Genomic DNA, 24086 nt, shown 5'->3' with positions numbered 1-24086 from the left:
AGAAACATTGTATGAAAAGGTTGCCTAGAGATGGAACAAATTGTTTATTACTGTTTCTTTTCAACTAAAGTGAGGGTATCTTTTTTTTTAATTTAATTTAGATGTTTTTACTTGTTCAATTTACATCCCACTCACTGCCCCCATCCCGGTCACCCCTCCCAAATTCCTTTCCCCATTTCCCCTCTCCTATCTTCTGTACCCACTGGGTACCCCACACACAGCATGGCACTTCAAGTCTCTGCCAGGCTAGGCGCTTAAGGGAAGGTATCTTTACCTCCTGGGAACAAAATACTGTTTCACTCCAGCAGAGGGCGCCTCTGAAACAGCCAAGTCAAGCCTAAAATGCAGTGCTCCTGGGACGGGATCAGAAAAGCAAGGGTCGTTTGTCAAAGACGAACAGAACAGAACAGAACAGAACAGAACAGAACAGAACAGAACAGAACAGAACAGAACAAAACAAAACACAGGAAAATGATAATAGATTATTGATTGGTGTATAAAAACTTCATGGCTTCAGATAATCGCTACTTGCTTAGTGAACAATCTCTTTTGTCAGGGAGCTATTGTCTGGGTTATTTTCATGCACTCAACAACCTCAAGAAATGTCAGCATTAAATCACATTCCAGTCTTCTAGGAAAAAAAAAAAACTTACCTAGTAAGCAACCATGCTTTAGAGGGAAGTGAAGCACTATTTTTTGTCTAAGGTCTCTAAAAACCAACACTGGCTCCATCATGATATTATTTTGGGGGTTTGTTCATCTTCACTCTAGTTAGATAGAACTGCATGTTCTCATCTTTGTCATAATATCAGAGTGTCCCACTGTAGCTACAGCCTGTCTGTCTGCTACCGGTGGTCTTGATCATTTGAATTGCTCTAATCAAAGGTATGTTAGTGACATGACCAAAATTTGAAAAACCTTGTATAGCTTCTGGTCTATGAAACACACGGGCTTCAGCTGAAACTACTCACAGCCCCGTGCCTGAAGTAGAGCTATATACTAGATGATCCATAAACCTACTGATAAAAAAATCTTAACTATAAACCACTAATTTTTATGAAGTGAAATTTGACTAACACAACAGCTTTGTGAACAGCTCCGATATGTAGATCAGAATTGTGAAGGACTAAGAAATTGTGTTGTTCAAACGAAACAGGGACATTCCCAGGAACACCCAGCAGAAGTATACTTACTGCTTTACTCACCAGAACTGTGTGATATGACTACCTATGGTGGCAAGAAGGGAGGCTAGAAATGAACTTGGTATTGTAAACTTCTACTGGAGATGGCAAGATCCATCACCATTAAAGGGAATGGAGTTAGGCTGCTGCGGAGTGTCTAATAGTACCTGCTTGGCTAGTGTTGTCAGGTTCTGGGGTGCATGAACCTGTGTTGATGCCATGTTTTATCATGAGTATTCAGAAGCAACTCGGAAGTCCCTTCAAACTGGCCTCAGTGAGTTCACTATGGTATGTAGTTTCGTTTGTCCTGAGGAGTTTCTGTATTTGCCATGAGAACATAATACAGGTAATGAAGATGTAAGGGAAACCAAGAAACACGTGGAACTAACGTAAATCCATACAGTTTCCCAATGAGGTAGGAAAAAAGCTTATAAGTCACTAAGTCTTGGGGGTGTTTGTCCAATGTTTAAAAAGAATTAATCCTGCTAGTCTTTAGTTCTCCCATCTGATGATCAGTTTCACAGTCCAAACAAATAGTATAGGTTAATACCACTCAGCAGTATAGTGAGGTAGCTACCATACAAAAGAGTTCTCCAATTTCAAACCATTGCTTTCTTTCCAATACCTTCAATCTTCCTTGTGTATAATGATGTAGATTTTTCTCCATATATAGGCAGCTGAAAGAAGGCCAAGTCTCACACAGGAAAGGGTTTCACAGAGAGGTGGTGAACAGGAACTGATCCACACCCTGCCTGGGAGTTCCCCAATGCTCTTAAGTGTGCTGGGGAGGAAGTAGTGAAGAGTTAGGGTGATGTCTGCCTCCCTGGATACCTGATGGAGGTGCGGGTCCTCCATCACTGCTGGCCGCCTGCTGCTGAAGGCAAGTGCAGTGGGATTGCGTATTTCCCCCAGAGGCAGGCCAAGATACCATTCTAAAAGGAAACCAGCAAAAACAATAACAAGAATGCCAGAAAGGTGATGCTCAGAACACTGGGACACAGTTGATACTAGATAACTGTATCAGACACTACGTACTAAAGTAACATTGACCATCATTCTTTTCAAAGTTAAAGGAGGTTCAATGGGATTGTTTTTACGGTAATTTAGTAAAAATAAAACAATTTCCAGATGTAATTTTTTTAAGCCAGAAAAAAGAATAATCGTAAATGTATTGGGAAAAAAAAAGCCAGGTGAATGACTTCATTTGTATTGGGACCTATATAACAGATCATATTAATAGTTAAATTTTATAAACAAGAGAAAGAACAAAAATTCTATGGAATAAGTAGAAAATGAACGTACAATCTCACATATAATGATGTGCAAAAGGCTTAAGACATGTGCAAAGCTTATCTTCGTAATTAGAAATATGCAAATTAAAATGAGATACCATTTTCAATCTAGCAGAGTAGCATAAATTATGAGAGAAACTGACAGCATGGGCCACTGGTGGGGAACAGGAACTTTCATATTCTCTTGAGGGAGAAGGCCAATATTCACTGCCAAATTAATTTCAATGAATTTGGCAACACTGATAAAAAAACGACCTTAATAATTCCAATGACTTTTTTTTTGCTGTTATCCAAATAAGTATGTGTTAGGTTCTGCAGTGCTGTATGCTAGGGGACAAACATACACAGATCAGCGCTCATTAAACAAAGCATAGTGCATTGTTGTACAATGAAGTACTGGGTAGCTAAGAAAGGATTACAGTAAAACTATATGTGTAGACATGGGAATTTTCCTAACACAATGCGTCAACTAAATAAACACAGCACATACAATGTGCATTGTGTGCCTGTTAATGGATACTTTTAGAAGGATACTGGTTAGATTCAGAAGAAGTAGGTAAAATTAAGTTACCTTTAGAGATATAGGGATGAAACCTGGAGACTGAGAGTCTAAAGTGAGAGGAAGACCCATTTTATAACCTTCAACACATTTGTTATTTTGTTTGTTTTATGTTTTGCTTATTTTTGTTTTGTCTTACCAAGTGTGTGAAATGCTTTCAAAAAGAAAATCTAGTTACTAAAAAGTAAACAATAGATTGAGCATGGGGGCATACAACTTTAAGTCTAGCACTAGGGGGCTGGAGGCTGGTGGATCTCTGTGAGTTTTAGGCCAGTTTGTTCTACATAGCAAGTTCTAGACCAGCCAGGGATATATGGTGAGTGGCTGTAACAAAAAACAAAAAACAAAAAAAAAAAAAAAAAGAAGAAAGAAAGAAAGAAAGAAAGAAAGAAAGAAAGAAAGAAAGAAAGAAAGAAAGGAAAAAGAAAAAGAAAAAGAAAAAGAAAAACTAAGTATAATAAACAAATGACTGAACTAGCCAAATAGTGTGCTAAAAGAAATTAATGCTTTTAAACGTGTAATCTTTTTCAAACGATGATCTATGATAAGACTGTAGGATGTTGGATTTTCAGGCTATCAATTTGTTTACTCAGTAGTCAGAGATTGACCTGCAAACTAATGATAGTTGGTTTTTTTTTTTCAGTTAGTAGAGGAAGTGAGGTTATTTACATAACTTTGAGGACATGGAAAAGATAATGTTGACTATCTTCAAGACTCATCATCTACTGGAGAGAGAATGAAGGCTTAATACCCTGATTTGCACCTATTCTAGGACTGTTTGGGGGCAATGAAAGTGTTTTTGAAGCACTGAGCCATGATGAAACATCAAGACAATAATTTCCTACTGAGTTCGAAAAATAAAATAAAACCACAATACTCGTGCTACCCCCAAGTAGAAAGGCTTTCATGGGGCTGGATGCAGAGAAGACTTCAGAGAAAACCAGAACTGCACTTGGTTAAAGAAGCTGCATTCAGTGCAGAAGACCATTCCACAAAAGCTACTGTCACAGGGCTGTGGAGATAGCTCAAACATGGGGATCAGAGTTCAATTCCCAGCACCCCCATGAAAACAAAACCTGACTATGAGCATGCCTGCTAGCACCTCCTGCTAGGGTGACCATAATAGGGAAAGTCATGGAGCTTGCCGGCTAGCTAGCCTACCTTCTTGGTACGCTACATACCCGTAGGAGATTATTTCAAAGTGCATGACGACCCCTCTGGAACAGCATCTGAAGTTTTCCTTTCACTTCTGCATATATGCATATACACATGTGCCTGCACAACACACACATGGACACACAGACACATACCCAGGCTCAAGGACACACAGAGAGACATACACAGACACATGGACAAGAAAGAAAAGTTGTTTGTTTAACTTTTATACTCTTGAAAGGAGCTAAGTAGTAGTCCCGTTGATGGGATATGGCCATAATGCCTTATAGGAATGTCTGATTATGCCTGAGACAACATGGGTTTTTTGTATTTGTTGTTATTTGTTTGTTTGTTTGTTTGTGAGGCAAAGTTTCACTGTGCAGCTCTGGATGGTCTGGAACTCTCTATGTAGACCAGGCTAGCCTCAGACTCACAGAGACCTGCCTGCCTCTGCCTCCTGAATGCTGAGATTAAAGTCATGTGTGACCGATCCCAGCTGAATTACTGGATTTTAATCTTATGCAGTGCCCAAGGCAGTCTATGCAGTTGGAAGAAGGACAGACTGGAGGCATCACACAGAATTTGTAACCTAAACTGTGCCTAAGTGTCCAGGGAGGTAAAACAACATGAGCAAAAGCCTGTTGGTAGGTCTGAGTAAGCAGATACCACGTAAACAGCATATTGTGTGGTAAAGAAAGGAGAGAATGCTCTGGTTGGATGAAAAGACTCCTTCTAGTTGGCAGCAGGCTTAGAAGGCAGGAGGAAGTATAAGACTAGTGTGTTAGCTAATAAAATTTTCCTTACCAGATAAGAACACAGAATCAGTAGAGGGAGAAGAAGGCCTGGAAGCCCTTGTGAGTGAATGCTTGGGAAATGATAGATAGATACTTTTACTTAAAAAAAAATTGGGCTTCTTGGAGCAGTGTGAGTCTTCAATAGCGAGCTACATGGGACAGGAGAGATGGCTTGGTGGTTTGAGCTGCTCTTGCAAAGGACCTGGGATGGATTTCTAAACCTCACATTATGACTACCATCTGTAACTTCAGTTCCAGGGAATCTGATGCCCTCTTCTGGCAGCTATGGGTAATGCAGGCAGATGGTATACAGATGTACATGCAAGCAAAACACCCACATACATAAAACAAATCCTCAAAGTAACCGCAGAAACCAGGAAAATGAATTGGGGACCACTGCTGTGGTGGGGAAGCAATAAGGAATGGAATAACAGAGTACAAGGGGTCTGATGGGGAATGGGACAGATGGGAGAATCTCTAACTAGGCAAAGGAGGGAGATAAATACAGACGGACAGGTAAAATAACCATAAGGATGTCTGGAAAACAATACATGAGGAATTATATTATCAAGTATCTATTATTAAGTACTATGCAGTATACATAATTCTGTGTATAAATATACATATATGTAAAAATTTCCTATCTGGGTTATCAATACTCCCCCCAAGAGTCAAAGACCATCTATCAAAAATGCTACCATGAACACTACCCCAGCCCTGCACCCTACTAGGCACTCCCTGGGAGCTCACAGGCTACTGTGGCCTGGGAAGCAGAAAGACTAATTGAAATTCTTCACCTGCTCCACCTCTCCTCCAAATCCAGTTGCCCGACCCTATCCCCAGCTCTGAAGCAGACCACCTGCAGCAGACGCCCCTTCCTCTTTCCCTATCTCCAGTGCATCACACAGATCTTTCCTTCCAACTTTTCTCCACCTCTACTTATTCCTTTTGTCTCAGCACAGCTCCAGTACCAATTCCCTGGGGAACCCACCATCCAAGCAAATCAAGTGGCTATTGAATATCAAACGGTCAGTCCAGAAAACGGTCATACAAGTAACATTGTACAGACTCTCTCTCTCTCTCTCTCCCTCTCCCTCCCCCTCCCCCTCCCCCTCTCCCTCCCCCTCCCCCTCCCCCTCCCTCTCCCTCTCCCCCTTCCCCTCTCCCTCTCCCCCTTCCCCTCTCCCTCTCCCTCTCCCTCCCCCTCCCCCTCCCCCTCCCCCTCTCCCTCTCCCTCTCCCTCTCCCTCTCTCTCTGTGTGTGTGTGTGTAACAATTAATGTCAAATGAATCCAAAATGGAAACAGTCTATACTGAACCTGAAAGAACCATGAAAGCATCACAAATTCTCTAATAGAGGACTTGAGTTGCTTCTCAGCTGAAGTTCTTCTCATTGTATACATACTTGAAACCTTGTCTTCTCCATAAGACTTAGAATCCCAGAAAATGCCAAGCTGGGGTGGTAATGATGTGCTTTGGGGGCTCTTGGAAAAAACAAAGGAAGCTGAAAATGAGGGATTAAATAGATGGTAAAGAGGAGAAAGGGTGTTATAAATGGTGTCTTGGGAGAGATAAAAACATGTACAGGGGACTTCTGGGAGACATGTGACAGGAACTCAAAGGTACAAAGAAGCAGAAACTGGGCTGAGTCAAAATTAGAATAATCTTTTTTTTTTTTTAATCTCAAGCTTGAACAAGTCTTCATGACCTTGGGGTACAGAACTCATGAAGGTGAACCACTTGGAGTCAGAGTCAACTATTTTACACCACAAAATAAAAAAAAAAACATTTGGTTGTAAGGCCAGACATAGACCACAGTTACCATTTAATACATTAATAATTGCCACAACAAATCAAATAATAATTTGAAGGAAATTGGGAAGAAAGAGCATTATTAATTTAAGGTGGCAAAGTGTTGTCAATATTCTATTTAATGCTGCTTTTAATGTTCTAATTCAGTAAATGTGAAAGTCTTCGTAATGGGTTGCCATTGATCCACCAACACTTATTGCCACCATAAAGGTGACCTTCAACTAAAAATTTCTTTCACAAAGGAGTTTTCTGGAACATAATACGTGTAGGCGCAGAATGCCTGCAGAATCCGTGTCCTTCAGAAATAACAAAACATCTCAAATTTGCATGCAATAGTCAAACAATAGTTTCTGTGCGCTTGGCAGATGCTGTGTCATGTTCTGTGCTGCCTGAAAAGATAATTAGAGATGCTGCATGATGTCAAGGCATGAAAACTAGGACAACAGAGGAAGGGCCATTCAAACAATATAGGCTTCCCAAGGAACAAAATAATGGCAGGAAGACATGGAGGTAGTTCTTCAGAGATCCAAAACCAGCTTGACACAATGTGGAAAAAAATGAAATTTTATATTAAAGCGGTTTTATGTATATAAATGTTATACCTGCATGTACACCTACATGCCAGAAGTTGGATGGTTGTGAGCTACCATGTGGTTGCTGGGTATTGAACTCAGGACCTCTGAAAAAGCTGTCAGTGCTCTTAACCACTGAGCCATCTCTCCAGCCCAGTATTAAGGGTTTCTTACTTGGATATAAATTAGACAAGGAAGCTATGAATGTGTCAGAAGCAAGACTGATTTGTAGAGATCTGTGTTATTTCAGGGCTGTATTAAGGAGAAACTGGAAACTGGTCCTGTAAACAGTCTCATTAAATTTTATTCTATTTTTATGTATATGGATGCTTGTCTTCCTGTAAGCTTATATATAACTTTTGTATCTAGTGCCCACAGGGGACAGAAGAGGGCTTCAGATCTCCTGGAACTCATTGTGAGCTGCCTGTGGATGCTGGGAATTGAATCTGGGTCCTCTGAAAGAGCAGCTAGTGCTCTTAACTGCTGCACTATCTCTCCAGAGCCTGGAGACAATATGTTATTACTCAGTATAAAACATCTGTCATTTCTAGACTGAAAGGATTAAGGAATAGAGATGATCCCTCAGCCTAGGCCGTGATCTCATGGCTGACTAAGGAAAGTGGCTGATCTCTCAGCCTAGACCATGAGCTCATGGTTACCACTATAATGTTGACCATATTTTTAAGTTCTCCGCAGCTTTGGGAAGTAAGAAAGCCATAGAGGTGCTGTAATTCTTGGCTCTACAAGAGAATTTTGTATTGAATGGCTGTGCTAATCCAGATTCTATTTAATTTATGTCTTTGGAACTCCTCAGCAACTTGCCCCAGAATGTAAAACCACATGAACAGAGGAATTGGTCCCTGTTTCCCCAAACCCAATGAGAAGTTAATATCTAGATTTAATTGATTTAGGAAAGATTTCATCAGCTAGGAGCCAAGTGCTGCCAACTCTCCTTCGAGGTCCAAGACACAAGACTTGGAAACTCCCTTTTCCCCACCTTGAACATTCTTACACTATAGACTGCTGTTCTTCAGCTTCCCCTAGAGGTCACTTGGGTCTTATGATGGCACAGTTCATATCACTGCTTGACATGTCAAGAGCACTGAGCACCTCAGGCATGGCAGCCAAGTCAGAGAGAAGCAAGCCATGCCACATGAGGCTGTTCATCGGCCTTTCCGGGACTTTCTTGATTTCTTTCTTCACGCACATGCTTCAGAACTCTCCCTGCCAAAGTCTTGAAGGAAGAATATATTTGGGCAGAACATTAAGAGGGAAAATCATTTTAGTCAGGAGTGAGCAACTGCTGTCATGCTGGGGGCCAAGAGGGGGGAATTCTCTGGAGAGGAGAGATGAGTGGAGCTCGTTGATAGATGGAGATAGCAGAAGGAAAAGAGGGGACTACAGAGGCAAGGGTCTGAGCACACAGCTAAATGGGGATTCTGTGCAGCTGCTTTCCATTGCTGGGGGTAAAATGGGATCCGAAGCAGTTTCCATGGAGAATGGTCCTCCTACCTGACAACAGAACTGCATATGAGAAAGGGAAGCCTGCAAACTGCTCTTCTGTGATCAAGAACATATTGTGTCACTAAGAAATATTGTTCAATTAGCAGGTTTCAAAGTTTTCTGCTAAGGTTCCTGAATTAGGACTGTATAACGTCAAAATAAAATGGCTCAGTTAAATTTAAAGCCCATGTCTGCAAATGTCCTGATCTCCCCCGAATGGTGGCTTTTAATTTTCATTTCCATTTTTCTGTCCACATCCCCTGTTTCTATCTTCCTTTGCTACAGCCTATTGGGGCAGCCATAGGCATCCCGCTCTACTTCTGACTACAGCATACTTGCAACTCCTTTGTAAACTAAGCTTCAACCTAAGATTCCAAAAGAATAAAAGGTTCTAATGAATTATTTGTAGCTTAATCTAATTTTGCAGTTCTAGGGAGTAAACAGGAGGACTTGCATGTACTAAATAGAATTCCCAGCCCCAAGTATTTTTAAATTGCTCAGAATTCGTTTGTAAATTAAGTTCCCTAAGCCTCATTCAAATTCACAGAGTAACCATGTTATCCCTACACTTAACATTCCGTGCCTCTGTTGGTGTTTTTCCCCTACCTGGGACTGCCCTGTCTGTCCCACTCCCCGACTTCCCTTATACTATTAGTGTCTTTCCCTGTTGCTTTGATGGAATAGCCTGACAAAAGAAACTGAAGGGAGGAACCGTTTAGTCAGCTCACAGTTCAAAGGTTCAGCCCATCACAGTGGGGAAGACCCAGTCCAGGAGTGTGAGACAGATAGTCACATGGAAGCCAGAGTCAAGAAGCAGAGGAAAATGCATGCTCCTTCCTAGGTCCTCCTCTCGACTTATACAGTCCAACATCACCCTCACAGAGAGGCCCATCTCCCAGGTGACTCAAGATGCTGTCAAGTTGACAATTAACAGTAGCTGCCACATCTACTAAAGTAATCTTGTAGAATATACCACTGAGGACTTATCCTAAAACTCTGACACTTAAGAAAACATGCTTCCTACTAACAGTGAAATCCTCTTCTAAATATGGGGTAGCATACCTAGTAGAAATAGAGAGTAGACCAGATCTCAAAATTAAATGTCCTGGTTCTAGACAATGAGACACCAGGAAGATTTGCTCAGAGGCTTCTAGACATGAGTCATCTCTTTGAAAAGCAAGCAGAAGCAAGAATGTTCACTCTCTGATTTTTGCATTTGAATGTAATTGGACAAAGATGTGATTCCTAGAGCTCCAACAGCAGTCATGATCATGAACAGTGAGAAGAAGAGGACAACACAAGACACCGAGTCAGAACCTAGTTCTTAAACATCTGAATCAACACTAGCAATAGCTTACCTCTAGGCTGCTTCTGGGAGAAGGATCAACTCTTACGTTACTCTCCATCAACTTTTCTGGTTTAGTCAGATGCACTCTGGGCTGATAACCTTTTCCAATCCTCCAAGGGCCCCTAGGCAACATTTCATAGACTTTCCAGCCTGCTATGGGGCAAAATATCTGCTTCTCTCTCCTTTATTCTTGCAGCCTTATCTGTGAATGTTCCTTATTTACATGTCGCTAATCCTTTTCCATATCCACTTTCCCCCTTTGAATTATAAGCTGTTACAGGTATGATATGTTCATCCTCTGCAAAAACTGATCTTTTAAAAGCATATTCATAAAATCTTAATGGGCTTATACATTACCTGAGGATCCTGTAAAAATGCAGAGTTGTGAACCCCAAGCCAAAGAAGCTCCGTCTAAGGTAGGGGGGAGGGGCTCAAAATGTGACTTTAAAAATAAGTTCCCATATGGTATCAAACTGTCTTCTAAATGTATGTTTATCCCCACAGTTTGGTGCTGTACTGCACCTTTGTTGGAGAAGCTACTTTTTGAAGTGAACAGGTGGTTAATACAGAGACTCATGCATGGCTGGTCAAGGTGCCCAGAATAAATGACTATCCAGTGCTCAGCATTTAAAAAAGGACATACATACAAACAAAACCTTTATTGAGTAGCTGAACAAACAAATGAATAAATGAGTGAGTGAGTGGGTGAATGAATGAGATGATGAAGTGAATACAGGCACTAATCTGAAAATCAGGGTTATTCTTTCTAGCATTAATAAGTGAAATTGACTCGAACTGATTGACATTTACATAGAGACTTGAGGATTTCACCCTTGGTTTCTGTTGAATGGAGTCACATGTTTTGATGGGTCACATATTTTATATTACACACTTCATTCCCTCCACTTCTCTGAGCCAAGAAGTGCTTCTTGAAATAATCAAATAAGTAAATCAATTTCCTCCCAGGCAAAGGCTCTGACACGTATTTGTGTTATTTGGTTGCAAAACAGTATCCTGCATGGCGGGAGTAAGTAACGATTTCTTCCTGGAACATTAATGGTTGAATTATTGTCGGGAACATGAAATTTGATTCTTATTTTAGTAATTTATTTATTTATTCACTTTACATCCCAATAGAAATTTGATTCTTATGTTGATGGGTCTTGTTCTTGAAAGGCCTCTGATGAGGTTAATTTGTGGTCTGAGGACACAATGTGGGAGTGCAGCCCTAAATTACATACACCATACACACATAGTGAGTGCGAGTCCAAGCTACTGACCAAAATATTTGCTTTTAACCTGTAATGGAAAGTAATCCCTCTTTGCCAATGACCAAACCTTAAGTAGCAGCAGATATTGCTTCTGTATCTGCTGGGACTGCTGTTCGGACGATTTAACAAGAAATCTTCATAGCAGCAGGGTACTTTAAAAGTGCTACTTTTTCAAAAGCAAAGGCAGTGGTAAAAAAGACTCACGGAGTAATACCCTCAATAAAAACTTGCTGAGCTATGTCCTTTTGATTCCTGGCTAATAACATGGATCAAACGACTTGTTTAAACCATTAGAAGAAACTGTGGGAAAGGTAATGGCTGATACTAGATTTATTTCCAAGGTTAGAGGAATCAAGATGAAAGGGTACATATTGCTTGGATTCCATTAATTTATTTTCAACTTTTGACTATACACTGCTAGACTATTTGCCCCAATACTGAATGATAGTTGAATTATTCATTTAATAGTCATTTACAAAGCACATAATCATAGTTGTTAAGTAATCACTTTTGAGCTGCAATTGCAAGAATCCTAACTATAGATCACTGTGTGTTTTCTTCAGGAAGCTAGAGAAAGTATTGTCCTCACTGAGCCACATAATATTCACCTGGAAAAAGGGATGATATAAATTACCTCAAAGGGTAAAGCCACACTTCACACAATGGAGTCCACAAATCTGCTGCTGCAGCACTAGCTACATACTAGCTAGAATGTTGGGGAGTCCAGGATGTTGGATGTCTAATAGGCTAAGTGCTACTGAGAGAAGTAAATGAATCAATATGCTGATACATATACAAAGCTTAGAGCGGGGCGTAACACTCAAATATATTCATTCAGACTGTAGCTGTAACCGTGAGAACTGACTGGAGGTGCAATCTCGGAGAATAGATGACAGAAATAGAGAGGATTGAGTCAAATGTGGCTGTGCTGTCTTAAGCCTGTAGTCCAGCAACTGAGAAAGAGAACGATTGGGAGTGGAAGGCTAACATCCAATACACGAGACTATTGTCTTCAGAACAGAAAGGGAAACACTGGATCGCAGTGGACAGAATAGAGTTGAATGCTACCAGATGATTTTGAAGAGAAAGAGCACACAAAGTTGGGAGGATCCAGGAAAATCTGGGAGAAGGGAGCGAGTTGAATATGATTGAAATACATTGTACTAAATTTTCAGTGAACTAATAAGAATAAGTAAAGAAAGAAAATGAAAGAGAGGAGGGAGGCAAAAGACAAGAAAGCCAGCTACAATCGCAGATGCCTGTGATGTGCACAAGCACTCTGGAGGGAAGGCTTGTGCGAGGAGATAATTGTGATGTCCATGTTGTAAGGTTGTTAATATTATTAATGCACACGTGCACACACAAACACACACAGAGACACAGACACACACACACACACACACACACATACACGCACATTCCAAGAACATCAAAACTCAGAAATTTAGCATATAATCACTAGTGGTTACCAGAGGAAAGGGAAGATGGAGAAAAGGGAAATAAGCTACCCAGAAGAAGCTTGGTAATCCAGCACAGCAAATGTATTCTGTTGACACTGATGTATTTTACATTTGAAAATTGCTTAAAGGTGGATTTAAAATGCCCTCACAATGAAACATGAGTATCCAAGGTGCTAGATGTGTTATTTAGCCTCAGTTGCTCATTTCACAATGTACTGGACTATTATACGAATAAATCATTATTTTCTATAAGATTAACAAGTATGTGTAAAGTTATATTACACAAAAGACACGAGCTACAGAGGACATATATAATATGATCATTTGTGGAATAAGGGGATGCTTGAAGTACATACTGCTTTTGCTGTAGGCCTGAGTTCAGCACCCAAATCAAGCAGTTCCAATTGCCTATAACTCTAGCTCAAGGGGTATCTAACCCCTGTGTCCTCCTATGGCACCTACACACACACACATATGCATACACTCATGCTCTCTCACACTTGGAAATAAAACAAATCTTAAAAATATTATCTGTGCAAGTGAAGAAAACACACTTATGAAATACACTTTAGTAAAAAAAAAAGGAAATTTTTAACAATTCTTAGTTCTCAGAAAGCTCATTTTGTACTATCTCATTGAGCTTGCCATATTAGTATAACAATAATAATTATAAAGAAAATAGGGCCCTGATGGAGATCTCCAATTGAGACTCTTTCCACATAATGTCTGGCTGTGGTTCTCTGTGCCTGCTCCCATCTGATGCCAGAGGCAGGAAGTCTCTCTCATGGTAACTGGACAAGGCAGCGATCTATGAGGATAGCAAAATATATATATTTTTTTTTTGCCAGTCCTGTTTGGTTCTAGGTTCCTGGGCTATCCAGCCTCTGGTTCCTGTTCTCAATATGAGAGCTTTTGGCTTGTTTTATTGTATTGTGTTTTGTCCTGTCTGGTTGTTGTCTCTCAGAGAGGTCTGCTCCTTTCTGAAGGGAAATGGAGGGGGAGTGGATCTGGGGGAGAAGGAAAAGTGGGAGGAATGGAGGGGGGGAAAGTGGTTGAGATGGATTGTATGAGACTAGAATCTATTTTCAGTTAAAAAAGTAATAAACCTCCCTTTACATGTAGCTTGAAAGAAAGAGAAAGAGAGAGAGAGAGAGAGAAAGGAGGGAGGGTGGGAGGGAGGGAGGGAGGGAGGGAGGGAAAGAGGGAGGGAGAGAACATAAATAGTTTCTGCTATAAAATGCATTCCCAATATTTACTAGCACACATTTTAATTAAGTTAATATCATAGCTTATGTTTGATTAATAGCTAACCAACAGCAAAATGAAAACACTCTACATTTGCCATGGCACATAGAGGTGACCTGGCAAAGAAGGGAACACCAACAACAGGAAACGTGAGTGGGTAAAGGTGAGAAGTCACAGACAGATCATGCCAAGGGAAGCCAAAGGGCCGACCATTTGGTAACCTGACAAAAGCCATTTCATTCTCTCTCCTTTCTTGTCAGAAACTCTGTCCAACTTTAAAGGTTAGAAATGAAAGACAATTAGCCCTCTCTTTCTTCCCTAAATCTAGAACTGGCCGGAGACCAAGTGATGGGCAATGAGTCAGAAAGGAAAGCCTTCTGTATGGAACATTCTCCATGATTTAAAAAGATAGGTGCTGGGAAAACCACAGACAGGCCCTCCCCCTCCCCCAGCCCCAAGCCTCTACTTAAGTTATACAAGAGCATGATGCTTAGAATGGGCACAGCCCATCTTGACTATAAAGGTGAAAATATCTAGGAAGGGTGTGGGTTCTCTTAAGTCTCTGTGGTTACCAAAACAACCTGGAGTGACTCTACACCTTTTCATTAAGAGTTCATGAATGCTCTCCTTATTCCAACCACATTTTCCCTTAATTTCTATTTTTACTATATACACCAATATAAATATTTAAATATGACCTGATAAATCAATTTAGTGTTTCCTGTAAGTATGTGATTTTTTTTCCTCTCCTTTTTGAGATAAGAGTCTCACTGGATCTCATGGAGGCATTTCCTCAACTGAAGCTCCTTTCTCTGTGATAACTCCAGCTGTGTCAAGTTGACACAAAACTAGCCAGTACAATGAATATGCTGAGGATCCAATTGAGATCTTTACAATTTTTAAATCACAGCAGGAGGATCCAATCCTGTAGGGAATGTGGTTTTTCTACCTGATATGCAGAATTACACTGGATTATTTGGTAGTAGGAGCAGAAAGGGCTAACATTACATTTATTAAACAGCTACTACGCGCCAAGCATTTTATCTAGTCTATCACAGCAACTTCCAAAACAGTCCCTTTGTCTGGGAAAAAAATAAAATCACATCTGTTCACTAATTCACTGAGCATTTCCTTTTACTACAAATATAAGCTGGGTATGATGGCTTACACCTGTAATTGCCAGCACTTGGGAGGCTGAGGCAGGAAATGGGTTATGAGTTTCAAGGCAGCCTAGGCTACACAGTGAGTTAAAGGCCAGCAAGGCTCAGTTTCAAAGGAACCACCCACAAAACAAAACCAAACCCCCAACCAAATGTTGACCCCAGGATTGGGGTACATGCCTTTAATCTCAACACTTGAAACAGAGGCAGACATATCTCTGGAAGTCACGGTCAGCTTGATATACATAACAAGTTCCAGGTCATTTAGGCCTCTAGAGACTCTGTCTCAAAAAAATTAAATTTTTTCAAATGCAGACTACAACCACCAGTAATCCTTGTAACTGTCCCCTACAGAAGTCACAGATCTATGTGTATCATACTGAAGTTCTTGAGATATCACTGACTCCTGGTTCAAAACTACCATAATCATAAGACCCATTGTAAAAATCCTAATGTGTTAATTACATTTTGTTAATGTTTTGATCTTTGAATTAAATACAATGCTTTGGGTTTTTTCTTTTCTTTGGTTGGTTGGTTGGTTGGTTGGTTGGTGTTTTTGTGGCTCTAAGTTTTAATTTGTAAATATCCTGAGAAGTCTTGAAAGCTCACCAGACTGACAAAGGAGTTCTTGGTGCAAAAAGGATTTTAAAAGAGTCACATAAACACTTCTTGCAGGTGTGTGTGTGTGTGTGTGTGTGTGCGTGTGCGTGTGCGTGTGCGTGTGTGTGTGTGTGTGTGTGTGTGTGTGTGTTGTGACTATGTGTACAAGTGCACGAGCACACATTCACACTACAGATCAAATTCAGGGCTTCTCACACGCTTATCACATATACTACTATCAGGAACTACATCCCTATCTCCATACCATTCTTAATATTGACAATCTATTCAACATAGAAAAACTCGGTGATTTTTTTTTCAAAAGGTAATAAGATCAGTACACTCCCTTGTTTCAACACAAAAGGAACACAAGCTCCTAACTTTGGCTTACTTGGCCCCAAGGGATCTGAGTGTAATTTCCTTCCATTTGGGAGCCTCCCAAGCCTTTGAACTTCCTCATTTCTTTGAGACCTCTAAACCTGGATGGTTTGGTCCCGTCTGGTCCCTCTGCCAGAATGGTTGCTCTTAGGACAGCCACTTGATTTTCATGCTCCAGTTTTGAGAGCCCTCACAAAGCAGCCTCCCTCCCATCCATTCCCAAAGAGCACTTCTGCCTTCTCTAACCTGACCACTCCTTTCCCTTTCTTCCTAGCTACTTCCTTCAGATCATTACTATCAAATCAGGTTATTGGTTTTGCTCACCCACGGTGCTTGGTGTAACAACAGAAAAAACTGAGAGTCATTGAATGAATGAATAAAATGCAGAAAAGTTCAATGAAAAATTGTTTTGTAAGGCTCAGCTTATTTGATCAAGTCCTGTAGGGAATGTGGTTTTTCTACCTGATATTCAGAATTACACTGGATTATTTGGTAGTAGGAGCAGAAAGGGCGAACATTACTTTTATTAAACAGCTACTATGCGCCAAGCATTTTATCTAGTCTATCACAGCAACTTCCAAGACAGTCCCTTTGTCTTGATTTGATTTCTTATTAATCCAACTGTAAATGTGAAAGCCAATGTTTATACATTTGATGTGTCCAGGATCATCAAGTGACAAAGTGATTTTAATTGGTATCCTAGATCTCCTTTAATCCCCTTACCATTCCTTCCTTATTCTCCACCAATCAGTAGAAGGCAGAACAGGCTGACTGCAAGTGTTTGTGGCATGGTTTCTTGGAACTTCAGTGACCCACTGTATGAGGTTATTGTGCCTTATACACTTCAAACCCTCTTGTCTTAAGTGTTTCTAGGAGGGATCAATTCGCTGGAACATGTCATGTAGGTGGAATAATTCAATAAGTGTCTATGTTTCTTTCTCTTTGCATATGACACATTTTAAACGTTTCTCAATTTAATCAACACAAATGGAAATTTTAAGGTGAAAGGTAGAAGAGGACTCCAAGGATGGAACCAATTACATCAACCTAGAGGTAAGTGCTGATGTATGAAGATATATAAAGCATTGTATTCTCAGGCACCTAATCCAAATTTGGTCCTTATGCTTTCTGGTAGCCAACAGAAAGTGAGAAATGCATCAGTCACAAGACATGTTTCAAAGACTACATTGATTCTATCAATTGTGAGAAAGAACACAATTATTTGTTTATACCTCCTGAGACAGATTCCTCTGTGGGACTTTATAACAAAAGCACAGTATTAAATTGTAATGAACATTCTAAATTACAGTCCCATAAATCAATACACCAAGCTTTCACACAACAAACTGTTAGAGCATGAATAAATAGACATGACAGGAGAGATAGCCAAACCCACACAGAATCATATTATAATCCAAATTGTGATCTATGAATTAACCACATCACTCTCACCTTGGGACTTGTTAGATATGCTGACTATCAGATTGTATCTCAAGGCTGAATCAGAATTTTTCCCTATACTTTACTGTATATTCATAATATTTATGACACTTTTCCTGTATTTTGTTGACAAGATCTTCAAGTGCTTCCCATGCAGAATAAATTTTTGAAAAGTACTGATCTCGTGGGTCAGTTTGATTTGAAGAAAAATGTGTAAGAACCTATAATTCATCCAATTCATTCAATTCATTCATTCAACAGATAACTGAGGAGCCAAAAGTAGGAAATGCTTTCTTTAAACATAGCACCAGAAACACTAGCATAAGGGAAAATACTGATAAACCAGATGCCATTTTAAAGGTAAGTTGGCAATGCAAGCCATGTAGTTCACAGACAACATTTGCAACAGCACAGAAGAAAGCTTGTGTATATACACGTGCTGGGCACTATGTTAATCCTGATGCTACAGAAGGTACAAATATGCCCATGCTATGGGATTTATAGTCTAATTAGCAAAGACATAAATAAACAGACTGAGTAAAATCAAGAAGGGAAGGAGGGCAACTCTAAATAGTGCTGGCAGGAAATGCCTCAGCAAGGACGTAAAGGCCCAGCCAAGGTCATGGAGCTAGCTATAAAAATATCTGGAGAAAGTGTTCCAGGCAGGAAGAACAGAGAGTACAAAAACCCGGAGACAAGACAATGTCGAAAACAACAGAAGGCCAGTGCGACTGCTGAACACTGAGGAAAGAGTCAGGTGGGCCTGATCCTGGCAGGCTTTCTCGGACATGTTAAGTGTCACAGTTTTAAGTACACAATGGGAAGCCACTGGATGGAAGGCAATCACTGAAGGATGCTGAGCAGGGAAGTGACATAATGAAAAGTGTCTTTAAGAAGCTAGCTTTAAAAAAAGGCAGATGAGTGCTTTAGTGAGGGAAAAAAAAAATCCCACCCTGGCTCAGAGTGATTCATTCATTCCATTACTTATTACGTGGCACAGATGTGTCAAATAATGTGAGAAGGATCTAAACTAGGGTGATAACTATGGGAAATGACAGAGGAAGGTGAATGTAAATGACATTGAATGAAATAAAAAAGATGCTGAGACACAATGACAGATTATTTATAGAAAAATGACACACGAGTTAGAAATTCAATTTAATCAAGGTTCATGGATCAAAGCTGTTTGCTGGCAAGGAGTTAGGGAGGGGAAGATGTGCCAGTCCCTGCCCTACACATTCAAAGCCTGAATTTCTTGGATTATTGAAGCTTAGGCCAGCACTAGTAGTAAGGGATCTAACAAATTAAAAGCTATTCTTTCAAAATCTTAGGAGCGTGTGCTCTTGCTCCATCTCCTGGGAGCAGCCAGACAAGCTCAATTTGATTAGAACAAAAAGATATAGTTCGACAGGAAGGCAAAAGAACGATCTTAAATGTTTTTGTGGTGCCGGGCTACATCTAGACTGGTTTTGGACCACCAGATTCTGTTAGAGTCCTCCTGGTCTTTTGGTTGACTTTTCATTCTGCCATTCCATTATGGAGAAAAGACTCAAAGGCATGGGTAAAAGAAGAAACAGGCTTAAGGAAAGCAACTGAGGGAAAATGTGGGTTTTTTTGTTGTTTTTTGTTTTGTTTTGTTTTTAATTGCCTACCATAGGACTGCAAGGTTTGGGCAGCAGATGCAAATGTAATGCAAATGATATGTAAATCTCTTAGTGGCCTTCTAAATGGTTGTATACAGCAGGAAGGGCCCTTGGGAAACAGCTAGCAGATAACAATGACTCAGAAGCAGAGCCAACTATTTCAAGACAACTTTGTCACATGGCCCTTTGCTGCTCTGCCAGCTTAATGCATCCTTTAGCAATTTTTCTTCACTTGAATCAACTTCACCTGCTGTAAATTAAAAAAAAAAATCAAGTCTGTTCGTGCACTGTTTATCTCAGCTAATTATACATTTAAGGCGCTTCATATGCCTTTTTCTTTTTTTCTTCAAATGTCTTTTTCACTATATCAAGCCAAGTTAAATGTGTCACTTCCTCCCTAGAACACTGCATTTGTTCCAGTAGATTATGAATGAAAGTGCTTCTCTTTCAGTTCTAGTTACTATGATGCTTCATAGCTTTATTTATTTATATTTTAATTCCCTCAACGCCACGGATTTTCCTAATATTGGCATCCTATATCCAAAGGCAATTCTGAAAAAAAAAAAAACATTGTGTGTGTGTGTGTGTGTGGAGAGAGAGAGAGAGATTAAACTGTCTTGAAGGAGCCCCTGAAAAAGCTATTCATCTAAAGCTGCCTGTCACAAGGGCTGTGACCAAAGGGTCAAGCTAAGTACTGATATTAAGATGGGTTTAAAAAACGCATTTGATCAAACTGAGTATATTTTTGTCTACACTTAGTTATTTTAAAAGACCACACTCGCATCAGATACACATGTATTATGAGTCACAGGGTGAATGTAATAGTAAATAATACAGTATACACATCAGACCTATACACAGCCAGCTTACTATTGGTTACAGGCCCAGGAGTCCAAAAGCAACTTTCCTGCACATCACTCCCTACAAGTTTCATTACTTTTTAAAGACTCTAATGTTCAAGGGCATTCTTGCTAGCACTGTTCAACAGAAAGAAAATAACTACCCTCCCCCCTTGTTTTTAAACACTCACTTTTAAGGGCCACAAGGTCAACCCCTAAAAAGCTATGGGGCGAAGAGGGATCTGGAGTGATGCCACAAACTTCACTGCAAAAAACAAAACAAAACAACACAAAACAGGAGTAAGGCAATGCCAGGTAATCCAACAAAAGGGGGGGGGGGAAGAGAGAAAAAGAAAGGGAGAGGGGGGAGGGAGAGAAGGAGAGAAGGAGGGAGGGAGGGAGGGAGGAAGGAAGGGAGAGGGAGAGAGAGAGAGAGAGAGAGAGAGAGAGAGAGAGAGAGAGAGAGAGAGAGAGAGAAAACACGGGCTGGGGGGGGGGGGGACAAGCACAGCGCACAAAGAAGTAACAAAGAAGTAACAAAGAGTGCAGGGCGGTGCTGCAGGCGTCGAGGAGTCCAGGCAAGCAGGACCCCGCGGGCGCGGGCGCGGGCAGCGGGCGAGCGCCCTCCGGCGGCCGGGATTGCGTCTTACCTCCTGGGCGAGCTTCTGCTTGAGCACGAGCGCGGCGCACAGGTAGCCGGCGCGACCCACGAACAGCTCGTCGGAGCCACAGTCCAGGAAGGAGACCGGCGCGCAGACGGCGCACAGAGCCCGGAACTTGCCGAGGGGCTGCACGTAGTCGGGGCGGCCCAGGGCGTGGTAGACCAGCGTGGCCACCGCATACACGCCCGCGCCCCCGAGCAGAAAGGCAGCACGGGTGTCCGCGTCCGTCTCGCCCCACTCCTCGGCGCGGAGGCACGCGTCGATGAGGCGCTTGGCGAAGCGCAGGTAGCGCTCCCGGGCGGCGGCGAAGAGCGGGCTCTGGGAGACGTGGTAGAGCATGTAGGCCACCCCGGCCACGCCGCTGTACAGACCCCCCTGGCAGCTGCTGCCCGCGCCTGTCGCCCCCCGAGCCTCAGCGCCGCCCCCCAGCGGGGGCAGCTCCTGAAGAATGCGTTCGATGGTGGAGGTGACCAAGGGCGCCACTGCCTCCTCGCACTGGCCCGCCAGCAGGCTGCCCTGGTAGTCATCGAAGCGGTTGGCGAAGCAGCGCTTGGTGTCCATGCTGTCGCCCGCGGGGTCCCGAATGTCGAGCTGGGCACCTTTGGAGGGCGCGCCCTGAAGCCCGGAGCAGTACCTCCTGCTCTCAGAGGCGCGCTCGCTCAGATGGCTGTGGATGAGGTGGTGGAGGATGGAGCGAGGAGGGTGAGACGGGAGGTGACAAGACGAGGCAGGCGCAAGGAGGGATCACGGAGCCAGTGGCCAAGTGGGACAACGAGCTGCCGCGAGGCTCCGGGGTGGCCCGAGGCAGAGCTAGGAATGCGTGTCACACGTTCCCCTCCCAGAGGCCGCGCCCTCTCCAAACCGCCCCCTCTTGCGCTGCCGCAGCTCTGAGGCTCTCCAAGGGGCCGAGGTGATCTCCTCAGGCAGGACCCACGCGGGGCCGCGCCACTCCTCCCGCTCCGCCCTCGGCTCCTCCCCTCCCTGCAGAAGGCCTGGGACGTGCAGGGCACGGATCAGGAATGCTGAGGCTGGCCGTTAGCACACCTGGCAGCAGAGGTGATGACTTCCAGTCCCCTGTGTCCTCAGAGTCTTTGCCTCAGTTCGGTGCCAGCAGCACCTGGAAGCGGCATTAAAAGAAAAAGAAAAAAGACCAACGCAGCACCGGGTGTTTCGTCTCAGACTTAACTGAATAGAAAGTCAGAGTATATACCAAGAGCCCTAGGTTATAAGCATCTTCAGTTAAGTTTGTGACGCCTCTGAACTAGACTAAAGTCCCAGATAATTGACAACTGGGCATCATCTTTCAAGCTCGGTCACAGTGGCGTTTTCATTCAAAGTGTCTCAGTATCAAGAGCAGCAGCACTGTGTGTGTGTGGAGGGGGGGGGGGGTAGCATGCTTTATGTTTTTAAAGGAAGAAGAAGTTCTTGGTGTTTGTCGCCTACTCTATTATTTTGCTTGGCGTACACAGGAATTAAAAACCCAAAGAACCACACTACATTTTGGAAGAGAGTGGCAACTCCCCTACCTCCACCTACCCCTGCTCTCTTCTTTCACTGATCCCTCATGGAATTAGAAAGAGACTAATAGACATCTTTAGATCATTAGCTAGTTAGTACACGGATAAAGCTGTCCCTCCTGTTTATCCTTCACAGAGATTATTCCCATTCTGCTCTCCTTTGTGCTTTGAAACTTAATAAGACAGTAACTACACAAGTTCCCAGACTGCTTAAGGTTCCACCTGAGTGGAAAAGACAGAAAACAAAACACATATGCTACTTTTCTTTCTTATGTTTAGGTCTTTTAAAATAATTCTTCCTTCCAAAAAGTATTGACTATTGAAGGCTGAAGAGGTATTTGTATTTTGAGAAACTGAAAACACAAGTGTAAGTTGTTCATAGGAAAGTTTTTGGCACTCTGTACAGAAAACTACTTCACTTGTTTTAAAGATCACTGCTGTTGGGAGCATATTTGCCACGAAAGTGTCAATGATTGCAATGTATGAAATAAATCATAATGATCCATTTTCAATCTGAGGTGTGTTTAGAGCTCATTAGAGAATCACGATTTAGCAGGAGGAACTAGGCCCCTGTCCATCTTAGTTGGCAGCTGGTGCTAGATGCTCTCTGTTCATCCTAAGGATGAAAAGTTACAGGAAGTTTGCTACATGGCTGCACCTATATATCAGATAAGGAGGGAATCAGGACTGGGAGAGTTTGGTCAGCAGATAAGAGCATTTGCTGCTCCTTCAAAGGTTCTGGGTTCAGTACCCAGCACCCACATAGTGACACATAACTGTCTTACTCCAGTTCTGGGGGATCCAACACCCTCTTCTGGCCTTTGGGAATGCTGGACACACGCGTAGTATACTTATCTACAGGTAGGCAAATACTTATACACACAAAATAAAATTTTAAAATATTTTAAGCAAAACAGAGCAAAAGGATGAAATCTCAAGCCTAGAAATAATTTAGACAAGGCTTTGCATCTTGAATCCATGGGATGGAAAATTTGGGAAAGGAAAAATACTGAAGAGCAGGGAGACTATACCTCCCTGAGGATCTCAGCAGGTGAGGAATTCAGGGGACAGAAAAAGTTAGTAGTAATAGAAAACTCAACATTTCACACCAAATGCATACACCAGCCATTTTTGCCTGACTTTGCAAGGTCATAAAATAAAATACTTTATTTTTGCTGAGTCTCCAGTATGTGTCTTATAAAGTAAGGATCACTGTTTCTTATAATTTTGGAGAGCACTCAGGGGGGTTCAGTATTTGATAAACTAACACCCGGGTCTCTGGAGAGTAGGAGACTTACCCTACCCCACCTTTGTGTGCCCAGCTTTGCCAGACCTTGTTCCCAACAGTTTAGATAAGACCAGAGGTGCAAAACAATGGTTTAGATGACAGAGCATGTGTATTCTCCTGGTTCTAGCTAGAATATAGAGTAGGCATAACCCCATAGTTGGTTAAAAAAAAGTCATTTCATTTTCTTCCACTTCCATCCCTAATTCTATCAAGAGTTCCCGGGGGGGGGACTCAATTTATAACTCAATTTATAACTATAAGAACCCTTGACTCCCCTTCTTCTCTTCAAAGGTGTTGAGTGCCCTCCTCTATTGTAGCTAGAACAACAGTAATAAATGTCTTCTGCTATCTAAAACTGCAATTACAGG

The 24086-nt window shown here is 41.9% G+C and overlaps 1 protein-coding gene across 1 annotated transcript in view; it reads right to left on the bottom strand.

Annotated features, from left to right (window-relative positions):
- The window catches only part of Lancl3 (LanC lantibiotic synthetase component C-like 3 (bacterial)), a 68113-nt gene extending 46382 nt beyond the window's left edge, over nt 1-21731 (bottom strand). The window contains exon 1 of the mRNA NM_173414.3: nt 20902-21731. Coding sequence (NP_775590.2) covers nt 20902-21474 — 573 coding nt within the window. The 5' untranslated portion in view covers nt 21475-21731. The remainder of the gene's footprint in view (nt 1-20901) is intronic.
- Between the last annotated feature and the right edge of the window lie 2355 nt (nt 21732-24086).

This window comes from Mus musculus, chromosome X (assembly GCF_000001635.26).
Source record: "Mus musculus strain C57BL/6J chromosome X, GRCm38.p6 C57BL/6J".
NCBI lineage: Eukaryota > Metazoa > Chordata > Mammalia > Rodentia > Muridae > Mus > Mus musculus.
The sequence above is the reverse complement of the archived record's forward strand: the minus strand, read 5'-3'. Positions and strand labels throughout refer to the sequence as shown.